The following is a 23268-nucleotide window of genomic DNA, read 5'->3' as shown; positions in this document are numbered from 1 at the left end:
CGTCATGGCATGGAGAAGCATATCAAGGGGCACTAGCCAACAAGTGAAGGAAGCCGACCAAACCAAACGTTAGGCTTTACAAATAAATCAGGAGCTGCCGCCGCCCTGTACAAGGAAGAACAGGGCGTGGACAAGGAGGACAGCGATGGCGTGGGACGGCAGCCGCTGCTTCATCGCTGGCCGCACACCGCGCCACCCGCGACCTCACCTGCTGCACCAAAAACGACTCTTAAATCATGTAAAGGCAGCCGCACCGCACTCGCACTCCTGTATGTAGAATAAAAAGAAGAAGAATCGCGGCTTGGCTATTCATCATTCGTTACAAAAAGGGAACTGTCTCGTGCATCGCCACAGTATTTCTTCTTCTTTATTTAATTTAATATATATACAGGTACATAAATAACAAGTAACTGGTCACGAGAGGGAGAGGAAATACACCCACCCCTACCATTTCACGGATGATCGATAATACATACCACACAATGACTGTCACATCATCTCACCGACAGAGCCAGCAGCCTCTTGCCACGTGTCCCCGCCTTGTAAGATCACGAGCATGTCCACTCAAAACCATACATACACAAATAAAAACTAGGATCGAGGCCAGATTTGATTACTTGGAGCTGCACAGCTGTGGGTGGTCTCAGGCACCAGATATCTATATCTCCCACATGATGCAGTGCTGGGAAATAACCCAGCTATAAAGCTCCTTCCTTCCCGCACCTTTTATCCAGTGTCATAGCATCACTCATATACTGTACAATACATGCACCACCTGATGTACAACGTACTAGGATCACGATCAGGGGGCGGGTCTAGAGTTATCCTATGTAGGGTTCATTGCAAATCAGTAGACTCCTCCATTACGTCGCGCACCATTATCCGTGAAACTTCTTTACACAAGGGTCGTCAGCAGCAACATTCTCGGCCAGGCCACATCAGGTAAGGTTAGTCTTGTTTACGACGTCGAGCTGACCGCATCAGGCGAGTCCTTCGGGGATGGGTGCGTGTGCATGTGCGTGCACACTCTCTCGGGCTGCCCTTTCGTCCACAGGTTTCTGAGTTCACCTCTCTTCATGCCGAGTGCTATGAAGGTGCCTGCACAAATTTGGTAATTTGTTAAAACAAAAACAAAAAAGGAGCCTATCCAGAAGACATGGCATGAAATACTTCTACATTGATAGTATCATCAGGGGGCAAGGCATCACTTACCAATCGTGAAAGGCACAATGTAAAGGAGAGCTGGCTGGCCATGGCCATCCATAAGGTTCAAGGCAACGTATGTAATTAGGAGACCTAAGAAGGACAACAACAGCACCGTATGTCAAGGACAATATGGTGGTGAAACGGCATCAAAATAATATGCGCGCAAGACTTTGGCTAAACATTCATAACCGCATATGGGAAATAGTCATTTTAATAAGTCCACACAAAACAGATGCCAATATTCTACACCACATATGGTCAAAGGCATGTGCACAATTTCCTCCATACTACTGTTGATTCATGATATCAAATTCACACAACTGAACTCTAAATCAAATCAAGGTGGGTTTGGTAATATGATGTATGTGTATGTATTCGACGCATCAACAGATCATATTGCAATGATGCAAGACAAACTTTTTCTTTCTTCCAGCGTTCATTTATGCACAGGAAGCCATTGGAGTTAGATAGCACTTATGATAACACAAATTCAGAAAGTAGAAGGTGCGGTAACCAGCAACCGTGAGCAGCGGGGAATTGTGTGATCCTATTTGCAAGGCATACATTGTTAAGATGCAACCTTGTGCCAAAAAAGGCCAAATGAAGAAATGTGCTATCAAGCATAGCAGTTTTAGATGCTTGTACACAAAATGCATCACTCAGAAACGCCTCTATCAGTATTGCTTGCATTCATCCATCCATCTGACATGGCTTTTCAATTCAGGATGAATGTGCTAACACACAGTACTTAAAATCTGAAATAGAAGTACTGATATATTACCGGAACCATATGCCACCATTGACCACAAAAAGTAGCCAGACTGCAAGGTCTTCTTGGCAGCCCAATCATACCTAAAGACAGAGGAATAAAAGGTATTTCATAACTAATGACAGATAAGTACTTATTATAGAGAATATGAAGAAAGTTGATTACTGTTATCCAGCCTCTACTTCTTAAATTAGCATCACCTTAATGCAAAAGCAACCAACAGCCCAGGAAGAAGGATATCACCAAAGCCTATGATGCTGTATCCGCCCCATGGATCAAACATCCGAGGAATCTTTAACAGCATGGGTACACCATCCTCATCAGTCTTATCACCACGTGCAACCTGCGAGCAGACCACATGCATAGCTAGATATCTAGCAAACCATAGAAGAAGAAACTAGATGTCTAGCAGACAGCAAATATCAAACATCACAATAGTCATTCATACATACCACAATCATCACACTTTCATGGAATATCATCTTGGAGATAAAAACCCAGAAGATGTCATATAAGAAGGCACAACTCAGGAGGGCTGAACCCACCTGACAGTTAACAGGCAATAACAGGTGTCAGTACCAATCGCTTAACTGAATGCAAAGCATACACTAAGAGGAATAATCACCTTGAGGTTAGGTATTCTAACAATTTGGATGACTGTAACGATCAAGGTAATACCCTAAAGGCCACCAAACAAGATATTAGTGATAACAGATTAATCTCAACAAAAGGCATTGAAAATAAAACAACACTCACAAGAATATCTTGCCCAATCCAAGCATAGGACAACCGGCGATAAACACCCCACAGAACAGCAAATACTATGCAAAACGGACAAACTGCCAATGTAAGGTATGAAACAGCTCCAAAAAATGGCACTTTCACAAACGATTCTGCAGCAGGTTTAAACCGCCTGAAAGATCCCATGACTTCTACTCAGTAACAGTAAGAAAAATACACATAGCTGTAAAACCTGATATAAAAGGGAGCTAAGAAATGTCTAAATATTCATCTTGAGTCAGAAAAAAATAACAAAATTTACAGAGCATACCTTGACATCGACAGTAAGCCCACCAAGCATGTTTGCAGACCCTTCATAGAAGAGGAAAAAACATCACAGGAGCTCAAGAAATGGAAGGCAATACATTATTATGAGTAACAAATTCATATTGCTATCTCATCGAGACATTGATACACCCATACACCATCACACTTGGTCATTCCAAAACTAACATAAAGTTCTTTGGTCAATTTGTGGCAGTTCTTACATGTCCAAAAACAATGAATTACAGATAAAGATGAAAGTGTCTCAGTGTTCTCTCAAAATTGACAGCATATTATCAAAGCACATCGGGATTTGGCCATTTGGGTGATTTAGTTTTTGGCAGCACAAAAGCACAGTTCAGACAGATGCAATACCAGAAAGAAAAATGAAATGGTACACACCTCTACACCACCTATGCAAAAGATAACCACCAGAAGCTCCACAAACCAATGAGACATCTTCTTGTAGAGTGTTATCAAGAAGCATGATGCAATCACCACAAACAGTATTGCCGATGCCATGTTGATTTCTACCATACCACTAGAACCTCCAGCCTCAAAGTTTGGTGGTACTTCATGACCATCCTATACAAGTATTGTACCTGTCAGTCCTTCTTTTCAAGTGCGCAAAACTAGCAATAAGAAATCAAACAAGATTTGGGGTTTAGAACCTTCAGAAGCTTCTCTTGTTCAATATCTGCTTCTCGGGCGCTCCATGCTGACCAGTATGATGCACAAAGAATGGTACCAACTGCCATAAGCCAGAGAAACACCTCTGCAGTATCAACCAGAGGACGATCTGGAGAGTACAGCTCCACTAAGACTGACAAAAAAAAGGAAAACGTAAGCCTGTTAGCTATCTTGCATTAAAATAACCTTCCAATTCTCAAGTTACCAAAAATATGAAAAGTTAAACAATCATAGGCACCCATGTATTCACAGGGATGACACAAAGCATGGAACTGAAGACAAGCAATTTACCTTCACCACTTGAGAGAGACCTTTCTAAAGAAGAGCCCGCATTTTTTGGCAGAAGAACAGTGGGTATGCCGATATCTAAATTTGTTTCATTGGTCTCACATACCATCTTGTATAACTCTGCAAGTGGATGCACGATATGTGTTCACACCCTATGTTAGAACTCAGAAGACAAACCCACAGAAGCGCTCATCTATATACATTAACATGCTATATGAGTTTACATACATCATAAATAACAAGTGTCCTTGACATGGATAAAACTAGCAAATCAAACAAGATTACAAGTTGGGTCTGCAAAGGCCCCAATGATTTAGGTTTAGTGCTGAGAGATGAGCCAATCAGAAGTAAAAGGACCAAAGAGATCTCAAAAAAAGCTATCACAACTTATAAAATAAAGAATTTTTAATAGGTCTACACCAGTTCACTTACAAGGATTTATTTCATGCCACCAAAGGCTTTAATTCCAAGCATTCAATAGGTGTAGGTCGGTTTGGAAGGGAGTACAAGGGAGTCCTTCCCACATCAAAATCAGAGGTTGCAGTAAAGACGGTATCATATAACTCAAAGCAGGGAATGATAATACAGATGCTTGAATCTGAATATGGATTAATCTTACAAAAGATAACAGCAGACCTCAGAGAAAAGAGGGATAAACATAAAAAAGCAGTGTTATTAAGTTGTCGCCCTAGGTGACGAAGTGCTCGTGGGGCCCTGGCCTCCTGGGTGTCGACATCACCTTGGCAGAACCAGTGAGAAAAGGAGGAGAGAGGAAGGGAAGAAGAACATGAGGCCAAGCAGCAGCAGCCAACACATCCCTTCCAGCTCCAGCATTGGTGGCCAGAGCAAACATTCTGTTGGGGTTTAGTCCCACATCGTGTAGCGATGGTGGGGGAGCACAACATATAAGGCGGGAGAACCCCCACCTATCAGGCTAGTCTTTTGGTTGAGTAAGGCCCAAAGGCCTTATATGTTGTCAGCTCCGGAGGACCTGGGACCTGTGGGAGCGCAGGCTCGTAATGAGCCTGGCCGGCTGCAAGCCAGCTCCAAGATCGAGAACTCAGTAGTCACCACCGGTTCCAACAATTGGTATCGGGAGCCCATGGTCAGAAAAGCTAAACCCGATAAAAAAAATCTCGCGTCACATATATGGCGGGGGCACCCCGATGTGTGACTAAGGGAGAGATTGTTGGGGTTTAGTCCCACATCGTGTAGCGATGATGGTGGGGGAGCACAACATGTAAGGCGGGAGAACCCCCACCTGGCCCAAGGCCTTATATGTTGTCAGCTCCGGTGGACCTGGGACCTGTGGGAGCGCAGGCTCGTGGTAATGAGCCGGGCCGGCTGCAAGCTAGCTCCAAGATCGAGAACTCGGTGGTCACCACCGGTTCCAACACATTCCTCTGGTCACTAATGGTGGTGGCTGATCAAGAAAGGGAGTGGTGACAGTGGTCAATATGGAAGGGGAGTGGTGACAGTGATACATTTTAGGGCCAAGGAAGTGACATGGAGGAGGGAGTGGTGACAGTGGTCAATATGGAAGGGGAAAGGGGAGTGGTGACAATGATACATTTTAGGGCCAAGGAAGTGACATGGAGGAGGGGCTGATAGCTGGCAGAACGAGGAAGACAGGGATGCAAGCAGCAGGGTTGGTATGGGAGCTGGAATTGTGGTGCTGCTAAGGGAGAGGAGGGATATGGCCTGGGAGGCTGGCTGCCTAATATGCTATGGGATGGGAGGACATGGCTTGCTTTGGTGGGCTGGCCAGTCTCCTTTGTCCTTCCCCTTATTGCCTTTTTGCTTTTCTTTTTTCTTCCATCTTCCTCTGCTGTCATTTGGGGTGCTTTTCCTTTGGGGTGCTCAACGCCTTACGAATGCTAGGGGCTGACAAGATTACAAGAGTAATAAAAAACCATTCTAGTGGCGAAAGAATGTATATGCTCGGCACTACCAAATTACTGAGGTGATCCCAATTCCATCCCTAACCTCAGCAGCTGCTTACATGGTGCTCCAACACAGGCCATAACCCATAAGTGGAGAGAATTGTAGCTTTAGAAGAAGCCATGACGGATTTCATATACGATGCATACCCTGCTTATCATTGATGATTATAATCGCAGAAGCACCAGCAGATTCAGCAACCCTAGCTTTTTTAGTGAACGTACAGTTTCCCCTCTCCACTAACAAAATATCTCCAGCAACCTAACAAAGGAATAAGAAATCACTAGGTAGCAATGCTTAGAACAGTAAAAGAAAGACAGAAAGCTAAATTATCATTTCCAGAAAGTCAACCTTCTCTTTTGGAGGGGTGCAGCAATCAGAAGTGTCTGCTAACAGCAAGTTTGTCCAGTTGGATTGCTTTTCCTTTGACTCTATCTCGGGGCCAAATCGAGCACCAACACCAACAAACTCAATTTTATCCTTTTTGTTGATCCAGGTCCGCACTTTTACCTGACAACAGAACAGGGGCAACATGTGATTGTAGAGAATAAGATAAGTGTGCTAAAGAATCCAAACATTCACCAGTATTTTTAGATATTCAAACTTTCAAAGTGACAATACCAAGTGAACTTCAAGTATAGCGTGCATGACTTGTGGCTAGCTGATTACTTAGTTGTCAAAGAAGTACCAACCACCTTAAGTCGGGAAAATGTAATGGGCCCTGAGAACCACATTAGCTAGGTAGACATAAAGGCCCTCAGATGTGGGAATACTGAACCAGATGGAGCACTAAGACAAACATCTAGCCATGAAAACAAATTAGATTGGTACAAGAAAAGTTGTCCTGCATACTGCATTACATGAAGCAATCATAGCGGCTATGGGGCTGAAACAAAAATAAAAAAAAATGACAATGGATCAAAGAGGGTGTTTAGTTGCTAGCCACACTTCACCTTAGGCAAGTTTGATCAAGTTGGCAAGTGTTTGGTTGGCAACAAAGCCTAGGAAAGATTCTTTTGGGATCCTCGTGTCACAGAGTAAGAAAGTGTGGCAAGACTCCCTTAGATCCCTTATATTTCAGGACAGAGGGAGTAATATATATCTTGGACATAACACTAACTTTAGGACATGTGCTGGGAGCAAACAGACTATAACCACTAAGCAGGTTATATAGATAACCTTCAACGAGAGAATCCCAGCAGCTTAGTTGAGTTGAATGAGCTTACACTAAATCTGGGCTTTATCTTGAAATAGGGAACAGGAATAAGCCAACAGCACTGGGGTTCCGCCAATGTAAGAACTATAATCCCCAATTGGCAGCATTGTTTTTTTTTTCGATCAATCAATTGCCAGCATTCTCAAATTTGAAAGTCGTAAATAAATGCCATCATATGTCTAATGAAGTGCATAAAGGCAAGGACAATCCTCCGTATAATTAACAGGATATGTAATGAAGCACTAGAGGCGTCCATAGTCGACGCTCCTGTACGCGAGACCGTACGGCGACCTAATCGCGCCTCTTCCGGTCCAAGCAAATGACGTGGCTGAACACCCAACCCAATCCACGCACAAAAAAATAAAAATCAAGCGACGGTACAGCCACCCGAGGCGAGATTGCAAACTCCCAAGTCCACGAATTCAATCCCTAGTTTAGCCCCCAAACACCCAATCCGAGACTCACGGGCCCCCCCAAACCCTCGCTAGCATCGGACCACCAGCTGGACTGGACTAAAATCAACTGCGCCGCGCGCGAGGTGAGAGACAGGAGGCAGCCCTTACCAGCACGAAGTCGTTGGAGCATCCGGGGATCTTGGGCGCGTCGTCGTCCTGGAGCCTGATGTCCCCTCCGGCCGCCACGGCCGCCAGCGCCGCCAGCGCGAGCAGAACCACCAAGGGCTCCAGCGCCCCGCGGGCCATAACCACCACGCCGACGCCGCGGAGGAGGCGAGGCGAGCACGATGCGATGGATTTCGACGCCGATCTGCGTGTAGACAGGAGGCGGAGGAGTAGTATCTCCCTTGTTTTGAGAGAGAGAGAGGAGGCTGCTGGCTCCCTCGCTTTTTCCTCCGCTTTCGTCGTTGTTGGCTTCGGTTTTCTCGGCGCGGAAACAACGAATGGTCGTCTTTATCGGCGGCTGCGCTACTCTGTCTTTAGTTTCGTTGGGTCCGGCAGGAGGGCCCACCGGTCAGACGTCTCTTCTTCGATCGTCTTCCCGTCACCTTCAGCTGCCTAGGGCGATCTCATCCGATACGGCACTAGGCTAGGCAGTCACAGGAAGCAACAGTACTGGGCCTGTTCGGCTGCTCTCTTCTTTTTTTTCAGCGTTGCAGCCAAACCATGGTTAGTTGAGAAATGAAGAGAAATCGTTACCTTTTGTATAACCTGAAAGAACTGTAAAAATGGAACTCAGGAGAAAAAATCGTTTCTGGCACATTTCGATGTCACACACTCAGGCAATCAGAGAACATTTGCCCAAAACAAATGAAAACAAAACAAAAAAAGAGAGAGGCTAATTAGCTCTCCCGCGTCAAAATTTTGCACCGGATCAGTGCAGCCGATGATGGGCATGGAGCTGGTGGTGGCGCCACTCGTGGATGGCGGAGCGGAGCGCGTGGTTGGGGACCAGCTTCCGCGTCGGGAGCTTCAGGTTGGTCATCGGCGACGTGTCGTGGCCGCTGCCCAGCCACTCCCCGATGGCCTCCGCCTCGTACGTGAACCCGTCGCCGGCAATCTGCGGGTCCCTCATCACCTCCTTGAGTATCGGGCAGAGGAAGTAGGACGGGGCGCCGTCCGACAGCGACGACGGCGACCTGCCCGGCGCGGAGCTCATCGCGGCCTCCAGCACGCCGCGGGCCTCCTCCAGCAGCACCGCGGCGGGGACCCGCGGCCTCCGCTCCGCCTCCACGTCCACGTCCACACCGCAGCATCTCAGCCCGAGCAGGCCCACCTCCCTGGCGCGCTCCGTCGGCCACCCTCCCGCCGTCACCTCCTGCCACGACGCCCTGCCGCCCGCGGCCTCCCGCGCCGCCTTCCTCGCCAGGAACGCCGGCCTCCCGGTCACCAGCCGGAGGAGGACCACGCCCAGCGCGTACACGTCGCAGTGCGGGGTCAGCTCCCCCGTCGCAGCGAGGTACCGCGGGTCCGCGTACGCCCGCGCCACCGGGCCGGCGCCGGGGCGCTCTCGCTCCTCCACGAGCCCGCGCACGCCGAGGCCGGCCAGCTTGCACGACCACCCGCGCCGCGCGTCGTCCTCCACCACCAGGATGTTCGCCGGCCTCACGTCGCCGTGCACCGTCGCCCGCGGCAGCGTGGAGTGCAGGAACGCCAGCGCGGAGCACGCCCCGTACGCGACGCCGCACCGCGCGTGCCACGGCAGCGGCGGCGGCGCCGACCCGCTCCCGTTCCCGCCTCCCGGTTCCGGACCCAGGCGCTCCTCCAGGCTCCCGCCCGGCACCAGCTCGTACACGACGGCGCGCGCCGCCGGGCACGCGCCCACGAGGGTCACCATGTTCGGGTGTCTCGCCCGGCTGACGCCTTCCACCGCACGGGAGAACCGGGCCTCGTCCACGGCCACGTCGCGGTCCACCACCTTCACGGCGACGGCCATGTTGCGCAGCTCCCCTCTGTACACTTTGCCCCGGCCGCCGTCGCCGCCGCCGCCATCGATCCTGACAGACTCGTCGAAATGTTTGGTGGCCTCGTCCAGCTCCCAGTAACCCAGCTGCAAGAAGCTCACTCTCTGCTCGCCGCCGCCGTCCTCTGTGGACGTGGACGCGGACTCCCTCGCATTGCAAGGATGATGTCCTTGCCGGAGTGTGTCCAGGAGGTTGTACGATTCCGACAGCCTGACCTCGAGGTCGTTCATCGTGCGCTCCGAGCTCGCGATCTGGAGCTCCAGCTCGGCGCTCCGGCCGTCGACCTTCCGTATCTGCTCCAGGATGTCGTCGAGCTCTCGCCTGTCCTGCTCCATGGCCGCGCGCTCTCTCGCCACCATCTCCTCCACCTCCTTCCGATGCCTCGCCTCTCTCTGATACGATCTCTCTGCTTCGTCGGCCTACATCCATCACATACATACATACACATGGTCATCAGCTACATACATACATACATATGGTCATCGGCATGAATTTTGACAGGAAGTGAAGCTTCGTTTTGTGACCATCTTGGACGCTTTGGCGAGCTCGCGCTCAGCCATCTGACGCCGGCGAGTCTCTTCGTACGCCTCGTGCTTCAGGTTCTCAGCTTCCACGAGCACATGCTTCAGCTTCTCGTACAAGGCATCATCAATCTCACCAGCATCCTGGGAAAACAGAATGAACTGTTCATCGTCCGAAAAACATGTTCCTGGCAGATGCAGTGGCTGGCTGGATAGATCGAGTGCAGGACAGTCTAAATGCACATGGTAAATCTATATACACTGTACATGTATTTTTCAAACCAAATGCATTTATTTTTTGAAACGGAAGCTTTTAAACCAAATGCATATACTAGACAATTTTCAGATTCCTTTGGAAGCCAGCTTGGACTGCACACTGTTTACTGTCTGGATTATCCTGTGTCTGAACTCTGAAGAAGTTAGAATGTGAGGTACCCCTAAACACCACAATGTATCTGATAACCTCCAATTTTGCTCTTAATTTCTTCACTTTTCCTAAGGACACCAATTTACCCCGATACTTATTTCGTAATAAAAATCAGAAGTTGGCACGTACCGAACCGTCCAATGCGGGCATTTCCCGGTCGTCTTCAATTTCTTGTAGCAAATGCACAGCTGCCGGTTCCACTTGAGCCCCCACAATTTCAGAGATGGACTCTACTGAGGATCCAGCAATGGCGGTTGCTTGATTATTTAAATCCTCTATGTTGAGGTCCCTTGCAGGAGTCTGTTCAGCTGATGGATCGTCTGATTCTTGTGTGCTGAATGTCTCGCTGCTGCGCAGGTGTGGCGAGGATTTCGATCTCGAGTAGTCAGAAGTGCTTGACCTGCGGCTTGTGCTAGCCGTGGACGATTCAGCTCTATGTGCTTGTCCCTCGCTCGCCTCCCTGTACCAGTTGCCAGAGAGGTAGATCGAAAACAGGAAATAATTCATTACTCCTCCTCCTACTACTACTTTGCAAGCAATTTTTACATACAGGAAAACTATATCGCATTTCTTTTTCAAAAAAAAAAGGTACAACTATGTCGCATTCGAATAAAATGAGTCCTGCTACTAGTTTGGCCTCGTTCAGTTACTCATGATGTGAATGAAATGAACCAGAGAAAGCTCGCTCCTTGACCGAAGAACGTCAGACTTTCTAGACAGATAGGACACAGACAATCAATCTAACACATGTTCAGTTATTGTGAAGCTACCACAGGTCCAAAGGTTCTAACACGTCTACACTAATTCCAGGCAAAGCAACGTACGCATACAAAAATGTCTTCGCCATTTAATTCGGAAGTATTCAGGAAGATGGAAATGACAGACTTTTGCAGCTAGCATCTTCTCGATGAATGCAGAATGCATACCTGGTGCAGATAAGATTTCCCCTGCAGACGAACCAGATCCTGCAGGAGGGATTCGCATCCCGCTGCACCGTCAGTGCCTTCTTAGACCTTGGCGTCCGCATCTTCCTAGCATCATCACGGAATCACGTCGCATCAAGATAGATAAAGTACGTTGTTTGTTACCATATTAATCAACATTGATCAAGCAAGGACAAGGATGAAACTACATACGAAACCTAGCTATATGTGCCTGAGGTCTGAACAATGGCCATATATACCATACCTGCTGTATGCCCGATCAGACGCAGCGCCCATGACGAGCTCGGTGACCCCATGGTCGTCAACCAACTGCACGAGACCCCTGGCGATATCGTCGCTCGCGATGATGATCTTGCTCGCATTCACCTACGGAAGTTTCTGAAACTCGTCAGAAAATTCATATGTCATTAGCAGTAGCAGGCTGAACTGAACCTAGGGAAGAAGCTAAGCCGGGGTGGGTAAGGCTATTATCATCTGAACACGGTGGATCCTAGAGACTGCTGAAAAGGCTCATGTCGACATTGACAGGTTGGGACGATGACAAAAAAAAGATCTGGGAAGGGAGCAGGCTTTCAACCTTTTGACTTTGGCAAATTTCCAAGAGGTCGTCTAGGACTTTGGCGATCCTCTCTTCCTCCAGCTGCCTGTACGCAGCCACCTCCTCCTCTGCAAGCTGGCTCACTGGGACCCACGCCCCCACTGCAGTAATCCATGGGCCCAAAATGATCATATATTTTTCTTTTGAAAAGAATTGTTTAAGATTTGTAAAGACACAACACAACACAAGAACAAGCGTAGACTGTAGATGCAGGGACACAGTGGCAACTAATCTTACATAAAAACAGGCAGTAACGTGAAGTATTGGAGTTCAAATGGTTAGCTGAAAGAATTCATGAGTTTATTACGAACAATACATGTTGGTTGGCCATGTCGTCCAAGAAATGGGAAGCTGATAAAGATGAATGCCCCTCTGAAACTCGAGGAGCCAAACTGGCAACGGTGCTCGGGGGCGGGGGGCTTGCATTTGTTTAAGATCTTTTAGGGGTCTCGTGTCTGAGATCCTGATTTGATCATTACAAATTAGACTATTTTCGCAGAAAAAAATCATAAACAGGCATCAGGAGCATACAAGTCTTCAGTTTCCAGGAAGGGGACAAAAAAAAAGGATGTGAACAAAACTGAAAACGGCATGCAATGCAGTGCAGTGCAGGCAAGCGAGCAGGATAAAGAAAGAACAATAGTAAGTAGAGGATAAGACCTGGAGACAGTAGCTAGCTGCTACCTTACGTACGAAACGACAAGTAGAAAGAAGAAGAAGAAGTAGCTGGAGAAAAATGCAGGCAGGCAGAGGAGGGGAAGGGAATGCATTATGCTAGCATGTGTTTAGAGAGAGAAAGCAGAGGGGGCAGAGGAAGGCACGCACTGATGTTCATCCGGGAGGTGGAGCGGCGCAGGTGCGCGAGCACGAGGCGCTTGCTGCTGCTCCGGCGGGGGGCGAGGGCGGCGAGCACCCAGCGCAGGTTGGCCTTCCATTCCTTGGCCGCCTGCGCCTGGTTCCGGCTGCCGCTGCCGGTCCCAATCCCCACGGCGCAGTACACCGCCTGCGCGTGCTCCTCCTCCGTCTCCTGATTCTGATGCTGCTGGTGCCGTCCTCCTCCTTCCGGCCGCAGCTGCCCCAGCTCGTCGCCGTCGGGAGCAGCAACCGCGGCACGCCCTGGAAGTGGTAGTTGTACCGCTACCGCCGCCTCCATAGGCACAGGCAGTGGCGATGGTTCAGCGGAGCAGGGTGTACGTACACGCACTGTCGTCGGCGAGGCGGCCGCCTCCGCTCTGCTCCCAGCGTGTTCCATTCGATCCGAGTGGGGTTTGGAACTCGCCCGGAACGAACCAGCGATGGATGGAATGGAACGTAAAAGGGTAGGAGAGACGGCGGGAGTGGGGGCTCACACGACCCGAGCTGCCCGGGCGCTGACTCGCGGGGCCGGATATTCCTGGTACCTTTTTGCCTCTACTAGTAGTGAACTGCCGACTGCCGCTAGCTTGGCGCGCTGGCTGTGGCTGGTCTCATTCTCATCCGTCTGCTTCTTTCTTTTCTCCTCTTCTCCGATCGTATCTACTTTAATCTATGTATATTAGAATAAATTATGATGAAATTTAATTTATTTTTTATTCTAATCTACTTTAACACATATGGATTGAGATGGATATAAGTACATCCAAACCAACCCTAAGAGAAAAATTCTTTGTCTATATTTTTCTCCACGTGGAAAATAATTTCTAGCTAGAGTAGTAATGTTACTTTATATCTGCATTGCGGCTCATAAATTAAGCACTTGTGTTAAAAAAATATATAGCTACATGCTTTTAAGTTAAATTCAATTTTTTTATTTGTGTTTCTTGACGAGGACAAGGATCCTCCAATTTAGATTGAAGGATGAGGTTAGAGCGATAAGGATGGATGGTGCGACACTGTGACCGGCAGTGGGAGCGTCGATGGATGGGGGCGGTGGTGCAACAACAGAGGTAGGAGATGAGCCTTATTGTTGCTAGCAACCACACACCAGGAATGAGTGTCCCATCCTCATACGTGGAGGATCGGATGGGAATGGGACACACGACTGAGTTAAATGAAGACAAAAGCTAGTTGTCCCACCATGTCGCATAACCGTCGTGCGGTCTCTCTAGTTGAACATCTTCTACGACTTTGTATTGTGACCCAACTCGGTTCACACTCCACATCGATCCTTCTCACCCACGAGCTAGTGAATAATTGATGCGAGCGGGTCTTTTCATCTATGATAATCGACTAGAAAATTAACTTGTAAGATAACGACTCTATTTGTAATCGGCTTGCCACCAGAGTTTTCGCGGCTATAAGATGGAGATTAAAGGGTCATGGTGCCTTTTCTACCTCCATCGCTTGTCCTTTCCTCCATCTAGCTTCCTTTCCTTTGTGTTGATACGCACCGTACCTCTATCTAGCCACCACAACAAAACTTTCTTAACCCGTTCACATTGAAAGGTCCTAATATGGCTAGAGGGGGTGAATAGCCTATTTAAAAATCAACAAATCAACTAGAGCAATTTGATTAGTATAACAAATAGCGAAATGCAAACTTGTTCTAGCTCTATAAGGGTTGTAAGCCACCTATCCAACAATCCTAGTTGTTATGATCTCTAGACACACAATTTGCTATGTTACTACTCACTAAGAGCTCTCACACTTGCTACACAAAAGAGCTCCACTAGATGAACTTAAAACAACAAAGCAAGCTCTCAATTCTAATTACACTAAAGAGCTTGCTACAACTAGTTTGCAAGAATATAAACAAGTGAGTAGGGTGATTATACCGCCGTGTAGAGGAGTAAACCAATCACAAGATGAATACTAAATCAATCACCGGGATAATACCAAAGGGCAAGAGACAACCATTTTTTCTCCCAACGTTCACGTGCTTGCCGGCACGCTAGTCCCCATTGTGTCGACCAACACTTGGTGGTTTGGTGGCTAAGAGGTGTTGCACGAACCTCGTCCACACAATTGGACACCGCAAGAACCTACCCACAAGTGAGGTAACTCAATGACACGAGCAATCCACTAGAGTTACCTTTCGACGCTCCGCCGGGGAAGGCACAAGACCCCTCACAATCACCACGATCGGAGCCGGAGACAATCACCAATCTCCGCTCAACAATCCTCGTTGCTCCAAGCCGTCTAGGTGGTGGCAACCATCAAGAGAAACAAGTGAATCCCGCAGCGAAACACGAATACCAAGTGCCTCTAGATGCAATCACTCAAGCAATGCACTTGGATTCTCTCTCAATCTCACAATGATGATAGATCAATGATGGAGATGAGTGAGAAAGCTTTGGCTAAGCTTATAAGGTTGCTATGTCAATATAAATGGCCAAGAGAGTGAGCTTGAGCCGGTCATAGGACATAAATAGAAGCCCCCACGAAATAGAGTTGTTGGCTCCTCATTCCACTGAAAAACGGGGCGATCGGACGCGCCGGTCAGTGTCCGGTCACGCCATGTGTGCCACGTGTCCCTGCTTCAAAACGCTGATCGCCCAATCTCAACGGTCATCAGTACATTTAAGTTGTGACCGGATGCGTTGCTTCGTAGTGATCGGACGCGGGACCTCAGCGTCCGGTCATTTCTAGTAAGCATCCAGAAGCATAAAATCACGACCGGACTCACCCAGCGTCCGGTCACACGGTGTCTCCTCTGTGCGCTGCCACGTCAGCAGGACCGGATGCACCCCGTCAGCGTCAGGTCACTAAGTGACCCAGCGTCCGGTCGAAGATCAACACCAGCATCTTCACGCTTCCATTGACCGAACGCGTCGGTCCTACCGAGACTAGCGTCCTGTCACTTACAGTGACCTCCGTTTTTTGTATAGAGCGCCGGTGGTACCGTTGGACTGTCCGCACTCTATAGGCGGACACTCCACCGGTGAAGTTCCTATCCCTTGCTCAAATGTGACAACCATCAAGTGTATCCCCTTGTGCACATGTGTTAGCATATTTTCACAAAATGTTTTCAAGGGTGTTAGCACTCCACTAGATCCTAAATGCATATGCAATGAGTTAGAGCATCTAGCAGCACTTTGATAACCGCATTTCAATATGAGTTTCACCTCTCTTAATAGTACGGCTATCGATCCTAAATGTGATTACACTCACTAAGTGTCTCGATCACTAAAACAAAATGGCTCCTACTATTTATACCTTTGCCTTGAGCCTTTTGTTTTTCTCTTTCTTCTTTTCCAAGTTCAAGCATTTGATCATCACCATTGTCATGATCTTCACCATTGCTTCATCACTTGGAGTAGTGCTACCTATCTCATAATCACTTTGATAAATTAGGTTAGCACTTAGGGTTTCATCAATTAACCAAAACCAAATTAGAGCTTTCAATCTCCCCCTTTTTGGTAATTGATGACAACCCTTACACAAAGATATGAATTGAAATTTAATTGAATCCATGTTGCTTGCCCAAGTATATTTACCATGTGTAAAAAAATATGGACAAGTTTCATGAACTCCAAATGGTAGCAATTGCTCCCCCTATATATGTGCTAAGAGTTTGGATTGTAGCTTGCACATATGCTTAGATAGGAAATATAGGAGACAATTTCTATCAAATGATGCTAAGGTATAAGAGATGGACCTTTGAAGCGTGATACCAATCGGAGTGCACCAATATACCATCCTTAGCACCATTAGTAACTAGACATACATAAAAACTAGAATACCTTATGAGATCAACATTACAAGCAAGGGTTTAGTTTCCATAGACTGAACATAAGTCTAGTTACTTTAGCCTATGCATGCTAGTTTCTCATTTCATCATTCAAGCCTATAACTAACATACACCACATAAGCATAGATATTGAAATTTAGAACCTGTGCCATGCAAGAAAATATATGAAATGCACATTCAAATGCAACATACAAGTTTATGAGCTTACTCCCCCTACTTGTGTGCATTTTTTATTGATCCCCTTACAATATCATTTCATTTGTTTTCATTTGTTTGCTCCTCCTATCTTACTATCTTTATGAATTTTTCTCCCCCTTTGTCAACAATTAGCACAAAAGGTGAGCTCAAATTATAGATAGGTTGGGGTGAAACTATGTGAAATGAGGATCATTTTCCCAATTTGGTTTAATCTAGATCACTTGCAAAAGATATTTAACTCGGTTTGATTCAGGACAAACTTCTTCACACCTCTAAATAAGAGTTATCTTGTACCATGTTAAGTTAAACACTTATAGCTTATTTTCTAGATCAAACACTAGGTTTACAAGCCCATAAATATGTCATATGCTACCACTAGACCATTTCAAACATACAAGCAATAGTGGTACCATACAAGCATCAAATTCATTTGATTTTCATGAATGAGCCTAGGACATGATGGGAATGACTAGATGCACTAAACAAGTCCTTAGCAATGGATGGATGACATGTCAATCAACTTTACCTTGCTTTGCTTGAAGAGAGGCATGTCATATAATGGGGGGGTGCATCAACACATATTGGAGAAGTCAAGTATGTTCAATTCATTCCTTAGCTTGTAAAACCTCTTCTCATCAAGTTGCTTGGTGAAGATATCGTCAAGTTGATCTTCGGTGCCCACACTCTCAATGCAAATGTCCCCTTTTTATTGGTGATCTCTTATGAAATGATGACGGACATCAATATGCTTTGTTCTTGAATGTTGGACCGGGTTGTTGGTGAGCTTTACGGTACTTTCATTGTCACATAGCAATGGCACTTGCTTAAATTTGATTCCAAAATCACTCAAAGTAGCCATCATCCAAAGTAATTGAGCACAACAACTACCGGCCGAAATGTACTCTGCTTCGGTGGTTGAAAGTGCTACACTATTTTGCTTCTTTGATGACCAAGACACAAATGATCTTCCCAATAGTTGACATGTGCCCGATATGCTCTTTCTCTCAACTTTGCATCCCGCATAATCGGAGTCTGAATATCCAATCAACTCAAATCTTGCTCCTTTGTGATACCACAATCCAACATTTTGTGTATGCTTCAAGTACCTCAATATTCTTTTTGTTGTCTTCAAATGACTTTCTCTTGGTGAGACTTGAAATCTAGCACACATACAAACACTAAATATTACATCCGGCCTTGATGTGGTCACATAGAGTAGACTTCCAATCATAGACCGATACATCTTTTGATCCACCATATTGCCACTAGCATCACTATCCAAGTTTCCACTTGTCCCCATTTGTGTACTAATAGCTTTAGCATCATTCATTCCAAACTTCTTGAGCATGTCCTTAATATACTTGCTTTGACTCACAAATGTGCCATACTTCATTTGCTTGATTTGAAGACCAAGAAAATAACTAAGCTCTCCAATCATGGACATCTCAAACTCACTTGCCATCATCTTGCCAAACTCTTCACAAAAATCTTGATTTGTTGACCCAAATATGATATCATCAACATAGATTTGCATTACAAACAAGTCATTTCTAAGCTTATTGGTGAAGAGAGTGGTGTCAACCTTTCCCATCTTGAATCCCTTAGAGAGTAGGAAATCTCTCAATCTCTCATACCATGCTCTAGGTGCTTGTTTTAATCCATACAAAGCCTTTCTCAACTTGTAAATATGGTTGGATTTCTTTTCATCTTCAAAACCGAGAGGTTGCTCAACATACAAAAGCTCATTGATGTACCCATTGAGAAATGCACTCTTCACATCTATTTGGTACAACTTGATGTTGTGGGCACAAGCATAAGCTAACAAGATCCTAATTGCTTCCAATCTTGCAACCGAAGCATATGTTTCTCTAAAGTCAAGACCTTCAACTTGAGTGTAACCTTGAGCCACTAATCTTGCTTTGTTCCTTATTACTATCTCATCTTGATCTTGCTTGTTCTGAAAGACCCACTTGGTTCCAATCATATTATGATTCTTAGGCCTCTCAACTAACTTCCATACTTGGTTTCTTGTGAAGTTGTTTAGCCCTTCATGCATGGCATTCACCCAATCAACATTCTTCAAAGCTTCATCTATCTTCTTATGTTCAATGGATGACACAAATGAGAAATGCTCACAAAATGAAGCCAATCTTGATCTAGTTTGCACACCTCTTGAAATATCACCAATGATAGTGTCTAATGGATTATCTCTTGCAACATTGGTTGGTTGAAGCACTTGCACTTGATTGCTTGCATTTGATTGATCACTTGGTTGAGATGATGAACTAGCCACTTGTTGTTGATCTTGCACTTTGTCATGACTAGTACTTGCTTGAACTTGATCATGAGAACCACTAGCTTGCACATTTGAGTTAGAGAGCACTTGATTCTTGTCATCTTCAACATCAATCACCTCTCTAGGCCTTATATCGCCAATGTCTATGTTCTTTATTGCATTGACCAATTGAGTGCCTCTTACATCATCTAGATTCTCATCTTCCTCTTAGGAACCATTTATTTCATCAAATTCTACATTATGAACCTCCTCAAGAGTACCACTAGCTAAATTTCGAACTCTATATGCATTGCTAGTAGTGGAGTAACCAAGCAAGAAGCCTTTATCACATTTCTTTTCAAACTTGCTTAATCTAGTGCCTTTCTTCAATATGTAGCATTTACAACCAAAAACCCGAAAGTATGCTATGTTGGGCTTTCTTCCATTCAATAGCTCATAAGGTGTCTTCTCCATCATAGGGTGACAATAGAGTCGGTTGCTATAATAGCAAGCCATGTTGATTGCTTCGGCCCAAAATAAATGACTCACATTGTACTCACTCAACATTGATCCTGCCATATCAATCAAAGTTCTATTCTTTCTTTCAACTAGGCCATTTGATTGTGGAGTGTACTTGACCGAGAATTGATGTCTAATTCCAAATTCATCACACAACTCATCAATTCTAGTGTTCTTGAATTCACTACCATTGTCACTTCTAACTTTCTTGATAGTTGTTTGAAACTCATTGTGAATGCTCTTGACAAATGATTTAAATGTTGCAAACACACCACTCTTGTCAACAAGAAAGAACACCCATGTGTATCTAGTGAAATCATCCATAATCACAAATCCATATTTGTTTTCACCAATGCTAGTGTATGTGGTTGGTCCAAACAAGTCCATGTGTATCAACTCAGATGCCTTAGATGTGCTCGTCATGCTCTTCTTAGGATGTGTGTTACCAACTTGCTTTCGGCTTGACATGCACTACATAGCTTATCCTTCTCAAATATGACATCTTTCAAGCCTCTAACTAAATCATGCTTAATCAACTTATTCAATTGTTTCATTCCAATATGACTAAGCCTTCTATTCCATAACCAACCCATGCTAGACTTAGTGATCAAACATGATGTCAATTGAGCTTCTCTAGCATTGAAATCAACCAAGTATATATTCGCATATCTAAATCCTTTCAATATCAAGTTATAGCCATCTACACTTATGATCTCTACATCATCCACACCAAATATACACTTGAAACCAAGATCACACAATTGAGCTACCGATAATAGATTGAAGTTCAAGCTCTCTACTAGTAACACATTGGAGATGCTCAAGTCATTGGATATTACAATCTTACCAAGTCCCTTGACCTTACCGTTCTCATTGTCACCAAATGTGATACTATCAATCCCATTGCTCTTATTTTCATTGATTGAATTGAACATTCTTGGATCACCGGTCATGTGTTGTGTGCACCCACTATCAAGCACACAATGCCTTCCTTCGGCCTTATAATTTACCTACAAAAGAAGATCAATTCTTTTTAGGTACCCAAACTTGCTTGGGTCCTTGAAGGTTAGTTACCAAGATCTTTGGTACCCAAATGACCTTCTTCTTTGGGCCCACAATTGGTGTACCAATGAATTTAGCCTTCACACCATTGACACCCTTAAAAATCATATAACAAGAATCAAATTTAATTGAGGACACATTAGGTAGCTTGTTCTTGTTAATCTTGCAATATTGCTCTACATGCCCAACTTGCTTGCATCTATTGCAAAACAGATCATTGCCCTTCACAAAGCTAACTTTGGGAGTGACAAAGGCCGCCTTGTCTTTCTTGGGGTTATAGCCTAATTCCTCTTTGTTGAGAGAAAACCTTTGGCTACCCAAGCACTTTAGCAAGCGGGCATCTCCACCATAGGCATTGCCTAAGGCACGAGTGAGCCCATTCACCTCCTTCTTGAGGGTCTCATTTTCCACCATTAGTGAGGCATCACAAGTGAGATCATCACTCAAAGGTGAAGTAGAAGTAGTAGTGCTACAAGAAGTGTTAGTGGGAGCAACTACAATGGATTTATAAAATATTCATCAATAATATCACATATTAGTCCCATATCACAAGACATAACCACTTGCTCCTTCTTGGCTTCCTCTATTTTGACTTGCTCGATGAGAGAGGAGTGAGCCTTTTCAAGCTTAGAGTGAGTTTTACCAAGCTTCTCATGGGCTTCCATTAGCCTCTCATGAGTGGCATCATCAAAGGATTGCTCAAGAAATTTAACTTTCTTACGTAATTCTTTGTACTTCTTTCTCTTCATTTCAATGCAAGTGTGCACTTGCTCACACATGTCCAAGAGCTCCTCCTTGGTGTACTCCTCCTCCTCCTCATCATCATTATCACTCCTACAAGCATCACTTTCACATTCATCGTCATCACTCACATCATATTTTACCTTGGTAGGCTTTGCCATGAGGCATGTCGATGGAGTGTCGAAGATAAAAGGCTTGTTGTTGATGGCGATGCTTGCTAGTACTTTTTTGATAGATTTCTTATTATCATCACTAGAGCTATTACTATCCAAAGAGCCATCACTATCCTATGTGACCACATAGCCTCCACCTTTCTTCTTCTTTTGGAAGGTCATTCTCTTCTCCTTTTCTTTCTTGTCCTTCTTGTGCTTCTTCTTTTTATCCTCATCATTGTCGCTATTGTAGGGACAATTCGCTACAACGTGATCGAGGCTCTTGCAATTGTAGCATCTTCTCACATATTCTTTGCTTTTGGTGTGATCTCTTCTCTTTCTTGCACCATAGCTCTTCTTCTTCATGAATTTTCCCATCTTGCGTACAAAGAGGATCATAGCTTCATCATCAATATCACTAAGATCATCATCATCACTTGATTCTTTCTTGGACTTTCCCTTGTTCTTGGATGATGATGAGCTAGCCTTGAATGTTATACTGTTCTTTTTCTTGTCTTCTTCTTCCTTCTTGTCATCCTTGTCATCCTCCTCCCTTTCCACATGGTATGTCTCTTATGTCATGACATCACCTAGTACTTGGTTAGGGGTAATCTCCTTCAATCCTCCTCTTATGATAAGCAATCTCAACATCTTAAATCTTGGAGGTAGGCACATTAAGAACCGATGAGAGACATCATTATCCTTGATCTTCTTTCTGAAAGCCTTCAAGTCATTGACAATTACTTGCAACCGATGGAACGTCTCTGGAATGCTCTCATGATCCTTCATCTTGAAGCTTGTTAACTTATCCTTGAGGATATACAACTTGGCACTCTTCATCGCCGTTGTGCTCTTATATGTTTCCTCCAATCTCCTCCACACCTCATTAGCTCTTTCATAATCCTTGATTTGCTCAAACACCTTGGAATCAATGGCATTGTATATGGTATTGAGAGCCATTATATTGCATTGTTTGTTGGTCTTATCTTGGTTGGTGGGATTGTTGGGATCAATGATAGCATAGTCATTCTCGGTCACCTACCATACTTGATCATTGATTGAACCAAGATACATCCTTATCTTTCTCTTCCAATAATCATAGCATGTGCCATCAAAGAACGGTGGTTTACCCCCCACATGGTTGAACACAACTTGAGCCATAATTTGACATCAAGGTCGTTAAGCCTTTAATCAAACGGTGATCACGGCTCTGATACCACTTAAAAGGTCCTAATATGGCTGAGGGGGTGAATAGCCTATTTAAAAATCTACAAATCAACTAGAGCAATTTGATTAGTATAACAAATAGCGAAATACAAACTTGCTCTAGCTCTACAAGGGTTGCAAGCCACCTATCCAACAATCCTAATTGCTATGATCTCTAGACACACAATTTGCTATGTCACTACTCACTAAGAGCTCTCACACTTGCTACACTAAATAGCTCCACTAGATGAACTTAAAACAACAAAGCAAGCTCTCAATTCTAATTACACTAAAGAGCTTGCTACAACTAGTTTGCAAGAATATAAATAAGTGAGTAGGATGATTATACCGCCGTGTAGAGGAGTGAACCAATCACAAGATGA

General features: G+C 45.2%; 2 protein-coding genes across 2 annotated transcripts; both read right to left on the bottom strand.

Annotated features, from left to right (window-relative positions):
• Positions 1–586: 586 nt before the first annotated feature.
• LOC136468038 (signal peptide peptidase-like 4) lies at positions 587–8032 on the bottom strand. Its single transcript, XM_066466895.1, has 14 exons — positions 7718–8032; positions 6290–6448; positions 6088–6199; positions 4001–4117; positions 3691–3842; positions 3422–3604; positions 3027–3067; positions 2732–2888; positions 2601–2654; positions 2428–2520; positions 2176–2318; positions 1988–2058; positions 1213–1296; positions 587–1098 (listed from the first exon to the last, which is right to left on the bottom strand). The coding sequence occupies exons 1-14, from the start codon at positions 7853–7855 to the stop codon at positions 959–961; spliced, it is 1644 nt and encodes a 547-aa protein (XP_066322992.1). The 5' UTR covers positions 7856–8032; the 3' UTR covers positions 587–958.
• Positions 8033–8174: 142 nt separating this feature from the next.
• LOC136468037 (U-box domain-containing protein 33-like) lies at positions 8175–13437 on the bottom strand. The gene is made up of 7 exons (XM_066466894.1): positions 12889–13437; positions 12043–12164; positions 11710–11831; positions 11448–11552; positions 10651–10981; positions 10098–10238; positions 8175–9992 (listed from the first exon to the last, which is right to left on the bottom strand). The coding sequence occupies exons 1-7, from the start codon at positions 13313–13315 to the stop codon at positions 8484–8486; spliced, it is 2757 nt and encodes a 918-aa protein (XP_066322991.1). The 5' UTR covers positions 13316–13437; the 3' UTR covers positions 8175–8483.
• Between the last annotated feature and the right edge of the window lie 9831 nt (positions 13438–23268).

Source organism: Miscanthus floridulus, chromosome 7 (genome assembly GCF_019320115.1).
Source record: "Miscanthus floridulus cultivar M001 chromosome 7, ASM1932011v1, whole genome shotgun sequence".
NCBI classification, from domain to species: domain Eukaryota; kingdom Viridiplantae; phylum Streptophyta; class Magnoliopsida; order Poales; family Poaceae; genus Miscanthus; species Miscanthus floridulus.
This window is presented reverse-complemented; position numbering and strand designations above follow the sequence as displayed.

Coding starts and splice junctions, on each gene's coding strand:
- LOC136468038 (XM_066466895.1), bottom strand. CDS start 7,855: ATGGCCCGCGGGGCGCTGGAGCCCTTGGTGGTTCTGCTCGCGCTGGCG. Junction 6,449..7,717: donor GCTCCAACGACTTCGTGCTG/GTAAGGGCTGCC, acceptor TTCTGTTGTCAG/GTAAAAGTGCGGACCTGGAT. Junction 2,521..2,600: donor TTAGAATACCTAACCTCAAG/GTGATTATTCCT, acceptor GTTAACTGTCAG/GTGGGTTCAGCCCTCCTGAG.
- LOC136468037 (XM_066466894.1), bottom strand. CDS start 13,315: ATGGAACACGCTGGGAGCAGAGCGGAGGCGGCCGCCTCGCCGACGACA. Junction 11,832..12,042: donor AAATTTGCCAAAGTCAAAAG/GTTGAAAGCCTG, acceptor AAACTTCCGTAG/GTGAATGCGAGCAAGATCAT. Junction 10,239..10,650: donor TGCCCGCATTGGACGGTTCG/GTACGTGCCAAC, acceptor CTGTTTTCCCAG/GATGCTGGTGAGATTGATGA.